Source organism: Tupaia chinensis, unplaced genomic scaffold (assembly GCF_000334495.1).
Source record: "Tupaia chinensis unplaced genomic scaffold, TupChi_1.0 Scaffold144899_1, whole genome shotgun sequence".
NCBI classification, from domain to species: Eukaryota; Metazoa; Chordata; class Mammalia; order Scandentia; family Tupaiidae; genus Tupaia; species Tupaia belangeri.
Window position 1 is genome coordinate 1,775,574 of NW_006204759.1, and position 9,518 is coordinate 1,785,091.

The following is a 9,518-nucleotide window of genomic DNA, read 5'->3' on the forward strand; positions in this document are numbered from 1 at the left end:
GAGAGACAGAAAGCAAAAAATCACTCGCCGGGGAGATGGCCATAACACAATCTCTTCTCCATTCCTTTTTCTTGAGGTCTTGGGCACCCACACACACGACGTGAGTTTAAGCCACCGAGTCTGGGACTCGAACTGTGGTTGACTACATGGGAGTCCAGCGCCGTAGCCATTACGCCATCTGCTGGTCCCATCCCACCCTTTTAATTGCACTCAGGACTCGATGCTACTCCTAATTCAGGCATACTGACCCCACAGGAAAATCCTCATTTCAGTAGCCAATGCTGTGTTCCCGTAGTTATCAGTCCCTTATCTGAAGTATAGTTTACAAAAATATTTTCCCATTCTGAGAGCTGTTGATTCACACTAGGTACTGTGTCTTTTGCTATGCAGAAACTTTTTAATCTGATGTAATCTCACTTGTCTATTTTTGGGATTATTGACTGTGTTTTGGAGGTCTTATTTAAGAAGTCTTTGTCTACCCCAGTGCCTCCCAGAGTTTCCCCCGTGTTTCCCAACAGTAGTTTTATAGTTTGAGGTCTTAGTTTTAGATATTTGATCGACTTGGAGTTGATTTTTTTTTTTTTTCATGGACGGGGCGAACCCCAAAGACCTTTTTAAAAATATGGAACGCTTCACGAATTTGCGTGTCATCCTTGCGCAGGGGCCATGCTAATCTTCTCTGTATCGTTCCAATTTTAGTATATGTGCTGCCGAAGCGAGCACTTGGAGTTGATTTTTGTCAATGGTGAGAGGTAGGGGGTTCAGATTCATCTTTCTGCATGTGGATATCCAGTTTTTCTAGCACCATTTGCTACAGAGGTTTTCCTTTTCCCACTGGATTAACTGGTATCCTTAGTAAAAAATTAGTTGGCTGTATGTTCTGTGGTTTATTTCTCAGGTCTCTGTCCTGTTCCGTTGGTTCACCTGTCCGTTTCTGTGCCAATACCATACTGTTTTGGTTATAACAGCTTTATAGTATCTTTTGGGGTCAGAGTGAGATGTCATCCACCCCACTCTTGTACAGTATTACTTTGGCCATACAAGGTCTTTCTTTTATGATTCCAAAAAATTGTATGATTTTCTTTTCTAGATCTGTGACGAATGTTTCGGGTACTTTGATTGGGGTTGAATTAAACATGTAGATTAATTTGGGCAGAATTGCCATTTTGATTATATTCTTCCAATCCAGGAACATGTGTTGTCCTTCCTTTTGTTTTTTTGGTAATTTTCAATTTCTTTTTTTAGCTTCTCATAGTTTTCCTTGTAGAGGTCTTTAACTTCTTTTGTTAGATTTATTCCTAGGTATCTTATACTTTTTGTGGCGATGGTAAATGGAATTACTTTCTTCCGTTCTATTTCAGTCTTCCTGCTGTTCGTGTATAGAAATGCTCTAGATTTCTGTATGTTGATTTTTGTATCCTGTAACTTTACTGTATTCATTTATTACTTCCAGGATTTTTTTGTGGATACCACCCAATACAGCTTTTTTAAAAAGAAAAGAAAAGAATGGGCACACTTAGAAGGGTCTTGAGTTTTAAAATAATGGATCCACTTAGAAGGGTCTTGAGTTCTGAGACTGCAGTCTGAGAACTGCTGCTTTAACTTATTACATCTACTTAAAAATTTTTTTATCTAGTAATGTTTAATTAGGTGTTGGGCATTAAAACTATTACATTATCTGGGACTGGCAGGTAGCGTGGTGGTTAGGGATGCTGGACTCTCACATAGCTGACCGAAGTTTGAGTCCTGGACCTGGCGGCTTGCTTTTTCACTTTCTCTCTCTTTCTGTCCCTCTCTGATTAAATTAAAATAAATAAATAAAGTTAAATAAAATAATTCTTTAAAAAATTACATTATCGGGGCCAGCAAGTGGCATGGTGGTTAAGGTGCTGGACTCCTCCATGGCCAAGCATGGTTAAGTCCCAGATCTGGCAGCTTGCTTTCTCACTTTGCCCTTCTCTCTCCCTGATCAAATTAAAAAATAATAACAAATGGGGACCAGCAGTTGGTGTAATGGCTATGTCGCTAGACTCCCATGTGGTCGACTGTGGTTCAAGTCCTGGACCCGCTGGCTTAAAGTCACGCTGGGCGTGTGTGCATGCGTGCCCAAGATCCTGAGAGAATGGAGGAGAAGGGAGTGCAGCATGGCCATCCCCCCTTGGGGGTGATTTCTCGCTTTCTATCTCTGTCTTTCTGGTGAATGCACATGCCCTATAGCAAAAACCTCTCAAAAAAACTTTTTAAAAAAAGTATATAATAATTATGGGAACCAGTAGTTAGTGTAATGGCTATGTCGCTGGACTCCCACGTAGTCGACCGTGGTTCGAGTCCGGGACCCGGTGGCTTAAACTCACGCCGGGTGCATGTGCGTGCGTGCCCAAGATCCCGAGAGGAGAATGGAGGAGAAGGGATTGCAGCATGGCCATCCCCCCTTGGGGGTGATTTCTCGCTTTCTATCTCTGTCTTTCTGGTGAATGCACATGCCCTATAGCGAAAACTTCTCCCAAAAAAAAATAATAATAATTTTAAAAGTATAAATAATTATTACATTATTAAGCGTTTGGATTAAATGTATTCTTTAAAGAATATTGACTTGTCCTGGCATGCTGTTAATTTATTGGTAGATCAACTTGATCCTTTTGAGACTGAAGTGGGTCTAGAGTAACTTTACTTTGTGGTTAGTTCACTCCTGCTCCTTATGCATGGCTCTTCTGGAGTATCATCCGATCACACCAAGTGTTTGTAGAGTTCTCTGTATTGTGGCTATTCGGAATGCAAATGTATACCAGTTGCTGTGTATTCTAGTGATTTTTCAGCTTGTATTGCTCTCATACTTATTCTTTGTCTGGTTTTATAGTTTCATTTTATGTATGTACAACTTAGAATTCAGCTGAAGACTCAGAGGAACCCCTGTGTAGGTTATTGTAGCTCCTTCTCTCTGGTACCTTGCACCCATGAAAACCAGCTAATTCATCTGTGGACTGTGCTCAGAAGGACCGCAATGTTCTTGGGTTCCTTTCCCTGTGTGGTAGTGATCACAGGGCTCATCTCATTTGTTTCTTTTTAAGGAATTACAGTCTTGCTTTAACTGTTGTCCTGTATTAAAAAATAGTTTGTAAAATTTGGTTCAGTATTTTAGGTTTTACTTGTAAGTGCTAATCTGATATAATTTATTTCAGCATGGCCAAAAGCGGAAGTCAGACATCCAGTTTTGTTTTTTTCTTGATTTGCCAGAGGGTGCATGTGCTTACCAGGGGGAGATAGAAAGCACCTCCCATGGGACATGATCATGCCATAATCCCTTCTCCTCTATTTCTCCCTCTTTTTGGGATTGTGGGCATGCACACATGTGTCCAGTGTGTTTTACAAGATATCAGACTGCACCATTGGCTATGTGAGATCCATCCACCGGAATCACCAAGCCAGTTTGGTTCAGACATCCAGTTTTATTTTGTTTAATTTTTTTAAACATTATTTAATTTTATTTATTGTTATTTTTAAATTCAATAAGAGATACAGAGAGAATGAGCAGGAAAGTGAGAAAGCAAGCTGCCAGGTCCAGGACTCAAACTATAGCCACCCATGTGGGAGTCCAGCCTCTTAAACACCATGCCACCTGTCAGCCCCTGTGTTTGTTTTGTTTTCAGAATTATTTGTTTAATCTTTCTTCCTTCCTTCCTTCCTTCCTTCCTTCCTTCCTTCCTTTCTCTCTCTCTCTCTTTTTCTTTCTTTCTTTCAGAAAGAAAATTTTGCTATAGGACACATGTGCTTGCCGGAGAGACAGCGCCAGAAAGCAAGAAATCACATCCCTCCCCTGCAGCCTCCAGGGTTGGCCATGCTGCAATCCCTTTTCTTTCTTTCTTTCTTTTTTTTTTTTAGAGAGGTTTTTGCTATATAGGGCACGTGTGCTCACCAAACAGAGACAGAGAGACAGAAAGCCAGAAATCACCCCCAGGGGGGATGGCCACGCCGTAATCCCTTCTCCTCCTGGGATCTTGGGCACGCATGCACACGCGCCTGGCATGAGTTTAAGCCACTGGGTCTGGGATGCGAATCGCGGTCGACTACATGGGAGTCCATAGACATAGCCATTATGCTAACTGCTGGTCCATGCAATCCCTTTTCCATTCTCTGGGATTTTGGGCACACACACACCTGGCATAAGTTTCAAGCTCTTGAGTCCAGGACTCAAATCGTGATTGACCATGTGAGAGTCCAGCGCCTTAACCACTACACTACCTGCTGGCCTCATTATTGTTATTTTTAAATTTGCTACAGGGCATGTGGTCCACCAGAGAGAGACAGAGACAGGAAGGGGAAGTGAGAAAGCAAGCTGTGAGGTCTGGGACTCAAACCATTGTCGGCCATGTCAGAGTCCAGTGCCTCACCCACCATGCCTTAAATGATAACTTTTTTTTTTTTTTTTTTTGGCTATAGAGCACTTGCACTCACCAGAGAGACACACAGACAAACTGAGAAATCACCCTCCTGGGGGGGTGGCCACGCTGCAGTCTCTTATCTATTTTCATCTTGGGATTTTGGGCACACAAGTACGTGTGCCTGGTGTGAGTCTCTTAAGCCATCAAGTCTGGAACTCAACCTGCTGTCGGCCATGTGGGAGTCCAGCACCTTAACCACTATGCCAACTGTGGCCCTAAAATGATGGCTTTTTGAAAACAAATGAAAAACCTGATTGATAGTTAACTGTGTTTATTACAAATTATTTTTAAAAATAATTATTTATTAAATTTTATTTTTTATTATTTATTTATTTATTTTGGAGAGGTTTTTGCTATAGGGTACGTGCACTCGCCAGCCAGACAGAGAGAGACAGAAAGCGAGAAATCACCCCCCGGAGGGGATGGCCACGTCGCAATCCCTTCTCCTCCATTCTCCTCTTGGGATCTTGGGCACACACGCACATGGTGCCTGGCGTGCGTTTAAGCCACTGGGTCCGGGACTTGAACCGCGTGGTCAACTATGTGGGAGTCCAGCAACATAGCCATTACTATGGTCCCTATTTTTTATTATTTTTAAAAATTGCTATAGGGCACATGCACTTACCAGAGAGAGACAGAGCTGGGGGCAAGGAAGGGGGCTAGGGAAGGTGAAAAAGCAGTTTGCCAGGTCGGCACTCCAACTGTGGTAGGCCATGTCAGAGTCCAGCACCTTAACTACCATGCTACCTGCTGGCCCTTAGAAATTATTTTTATAATTGCTAACAGAAACTGAGATTTAATATTAAAAAAGTGAAAATGAGGCTACACTGTAAGGTTTGCCTCTCACATCTGTCCCCCCATTACCTTGGTTTACTCCCAAGAATCAGCCAGTGTCACATAAAGAACATCCTCCTGGGCCAGCCAAGTGATTGTGTTGAAGGTGCTGGATCCCACATGGCTAACTACATGGTTCGGGCCCTGTACCTAGTTGCTTGAAAAACCTGCTGCTCACATATGCGTGCTGAGAGGAGAATGGAAGAAAAGGGATTGTGGTGTGGCCATCTCCCTGGGAAGTGATTTCTCACTTTCCCTCTCTGTTTCTGTCTCTCTCACTCTGGTGGCCACATGCACCTTATCGCAAAAATCTCCAAAAAAAAGAAAAATCCTCCTTTTAGGTCAGCCCAGTGGCCTAATGGTTGGGAGTCCAGGTGGCTTGAAAAACACGCTGGGCACATGCGCATTTGTGCTTAAAATTCCAATAGGATGGAGAGATGGAGAAGAAGGGATTGTGGCATGACCGTGCCCCATCAGGGGTGCTTTCTCCCTCTCTTTCTCTGTCTTTTTCTGGCGAGTGCATATTCCCTCAGGCAATTAAAATAACAAAAGAATGGGGCCAGGAGATGGCATTAGTGGTTATGTCACTGACTCCCGCATGGCTGACCTTGGTTCTAGTCCCAGTGATTGAAACTTATGCCGGGTGTGTGCCCTAGATTCTGAGAAGGGATTGTGGTGTGGCCATCCAATGTGGGGGGTGATTTCTCACTTTCCCTCTCAGTGTCTCTCCCTACACCCCTCAAGCGCATGCACCCTAAGGCAAAAACCTCTTAAAAAAAAAAAGAAAGAAAAGAAAAAAGAACATCCTCTCGTAAAGGCTGTATAATATTCCTTTTAAAGGATGTATCATAATTTATTTAATTCCTTCTTAGTAGACACTGGGGAAGTTAATGTGCTGTTAAGAATAGTGAGTATGTGTGCAATACCATTGTTTCAGATAGAAGTATGTCCTTGTCAGTGAGCAGCTATCTTTCACGGTTTTATTTATCCAGTTACAAATTAGACCTTTCAAATGAAATGCTCTGAGTAGGTGCTCATAACAGTGTTGTCTGTAGTTCCTTCCAAATACCAAACTGTAAAAATAGGTCCATTTATTATTATTATTATTTTCTTTTAGAGGGGTCTTTGCTGTAGGGTGCATGCGCTTGCCAGAGAGACAGAAAGCGAGAAATCACCCTCCGGGGGAATGGCCACGCAGTCCCTTCTCCTCCATTCTCCTCTCGGGATCTTGGGCACACACGCACATGCGCCCGGCGTGAGTTTAAGCCACCGAGTCCGGAACTCAAACCACGGTCGACTACATGGGAGTCCAGCGACATAGCCATTACGCTAACTGCTGGTCCCAAAATAGATCAATTTAAAGTCATGGTTTGAATGCATAGCTCATAAGGATCTGTTTTTATTCTTTCAGGCCATAATGCAACAAGGAGACACATCCATAAAACCCATCCTCCAAGTCATTGTAAGTACCAGCATGTTTTTCCCTGTTGAACATTGTTTAGAATCCTGTGTCATTATATATTACGCTTGATGAAGTACACATTTGTCCACTTGAGGAAAAATAGGCCCATCCACATTGCAATCCCGAGAGAGGAGCCAGGTTTTATTTTATTTCTAAAAACATCATGTTAGGGCCAGCAGGTGGCATGGTGGTTAAGGTGCAAGATTCCCACATGGCTGACTGTGGCTTGAGTCCGGAACTCGGCAGCTTAAAACTCATGCCAGACGTGTGTGCGTCTGTGCCCAAAATCCTGAGAGGAGAATGGAGGAGAAGGGAATGCGGCATGGCCATCTTCCCTTGGGGGGTGATTTCTCGCTTTCTCTCTGTGCTGAGAGCACACACGCCTTATAGCAAAAATCACTCAAAACATTGTGTGAGCTAACGTTAAAGCTTTGGAGGTTCATGTGGGAGGCTTTGCCGCTCCACTCTTTGTCGTAGTGGACAGATGACTCTAGCACTGTGAGGGCTGAACATCATTTCAGCTGCCTCCTTGCTTGCCTTCCTGCCGTCTGGTTTGTCTTGCTCCAATCTTCCTTGCATACTGCCTCCAGATGGGTATGTCCAGACCGAACTTGTCTGCTTAAAGCTCTTGAATTAACCCATCATTCATTTGAGGGGTTCTCAAACTTGAGTGTGAATTTCAAAAGTCAGAAGCAGAACCCTGGATCATATCTGCACATTTTGAATCCGTGGGTCTGATAGTTTCCTTGCCACTCCTGGACTAGTTGTCACTCAAGCATCTTAAGGTTCTGGTTGTCTCTTCTTTCAGAAAACTGCTTCTGATCTCCAGGTCTGGATGTGTCTCTGTTCTGCCCCAGATAATTCTGTGCAACTTTGCTTCAGACTTTGCCTCCATCTCCATTGTAATTGTAAGCCCCTGTGGGGCAAGAATGATTATTTTTTTAAGATAATAATTTAATTTATGTTTTTCATTATTTTTAAAAGAGTTTTTTTGACATAGGATGCATGCATTTGCCAGAGAGAGAGGCAGAGATAGTGAGAGGGAAAGTGAGAAGTCACCCCCCCAGGGGTTTGGCCATGCTGCAGTCCCTTCTCTTCCATTCTCCTCCTGGGATATTGGGTATGCTCGCACATGTGCCTGGCGTGAGTTTTAAGGCACTGGGACTGGGACTTGAACCACAGTTAGTCATGTGGGAATCTAGCAACATAACCACTACACCTTCTGCTGGCCTGCTCAATTTTATTAATTATTATTATTATTATTTTTTTAAAATTTGACTGGAGAGATACTGAGAGAGAGAGAGTGAAAGTGAAAAAGCAAGTCACCAGGTCCAGGACTTGAAACACAGTCAGTCTTGTGGGAGTCCAGCGCCTTAACCACAATGCCACATGCTGGCCCCCTCCCCCAGTTTTTTTTTTTTTAATTAGTATTTTTTAGCATGTTTCCTACCAACTACCTTACATAGGGTAGGTACCTTATCTGTTTTTTCAGTCATTGGTTTTCAGCCGAATTTCTATTAGGGGGGATAGGATAGCATTGGCATCTCATTTTACGCTGGTCTGTATTGTTCTCAATAATGTTAGTGGTGAGAAGTTAGTGAGAGAACCATCAAATCCAGTTTTTTACTTGAATGTTGGTGTCAAGAGAATGGGCAAGCAGTTCTGTCGGTGCTGAACTAATGGCAGACCCACTCTCCTGCCACTTAGGTTTACTTATTCCCGGAGACTGAGCAGACCCCCTGGCTAATGAATCATTTTCTGTCCTAGAACATCCGTCCCATCACTACAGGGAATAGTCCACCCCGTTATCGACTGCTCATGAGTGATGGATTGAACACGCTGTCCTGTAAGTATGGTGTATAAATCTAGGAGTTTGTGAATATTTAAATAATAAAAGCACACCTAACACTTTGATGGCAGTGATTTGGGGCATTAAAAAAACATTTGCTTGGCTCTGCACTTCATTCAGATAGATTACAACTGGCAGAGCGCATTCTAACAATAGATTGGATATAGTGGAAAGCTGCCACTTGGCTTAATTAATTTTCTCTAACTGGTGCTCTATGTTTTCTTTGATTAATTTCCCTAAGGATGATATTGACATTTAGTGAGTATGATGGGTTGGCTGTCTTATACTTGCCTTTTGGGTAGCTATATTTCTGTGTTGGAAACTTTAAAACAGAAAGGAGAGAATGTACCAAGTATGTGCTTGCTGTCTCTAGTAACGATGTGAAGAACCTAGAAGAGATGCTTTTAGTCTTTGTTAAGACTAATGGTGGAAAAAATCATTTTAGACACTTTAAATAAAAATGCATTTGGGGGACCAGCAGATGGTGTAATGGTTACATTACTGGACTCCCACATAATCGACCACAGTTCGAGTCCCGGACCTGGTAGCTTAAACTCAAACTGGGCGCATGTGCATGCATGCGTGCCCAAAATCACGAGAGGAGAATAGAGGAGAAGGGATTGTGATGTGGTCATCCCTGCTAGGAGGTGACTTCTCATTTTCTGTCCCTTTCTCTCTCTGGCAGGCACATGTACCCATAGCAAAAAATCTCTCTCTTGAAAAATAAATAAATAAATAAATAAATAAGAAGTATGCACTTGGGTCACCTGGTGGCCTGGTGATTAAGGTGGCTGAATCCCACATGGCCAACCATGCAGTTCAAGTCCTAGACCTAATGACTTGAAAAACATGTGAGGCACTTGTGTTTATATGCCCAAAATCCTAAAAGAGGGAGAAATGGAAGGGAAGGGACTGCAGCATGACCGTTCCCCAA

At 42.9% G+C, this 9,518-nt stretch overlaps 1 protein-coding gene and 1 non-coding gene across 2 annotated transcripts in view; one reads left to right on the plus strand and one right to left on the minus strand.

Moving 5' to 3' along the window:
* Positions 1 to 616: 616 nt before the first annotated feature.
* On the minus strand, positions 617 to 723 carry LOC114005914 (U6 spliceosomal RNA). Its single transcript, XR_003547707.1, has one exon. It is a non-coding gene; the product is annotated as a U6 spliceosomal RNA (small nuclear RNA).
* A 5,960-nt stretch (positions 724 to 6,683) lies between these two features.
* Positions 6,684 to 9,518, plus strand: part of RPA1 (replication protein A1) — a 103,066-nt gene continuing 100,231 nt past the window's right edge. The window contains exons 1-2 of the mRNA XM_027767899.1: positions 6,684 to 6,735; positions 8,503 to 8,581. Coding sequence (XP_027623700.1) covers positions 6,691 to 6,735; positions 8,503 to 8,581 — 124 coding nt within the window. The 5' untranslated portion in view covers positions 6,684 to 6,690. The remainder of the gene's footprint in view (positions 6,736 to 8,502; positions 8,582 to 9,518) is intronic.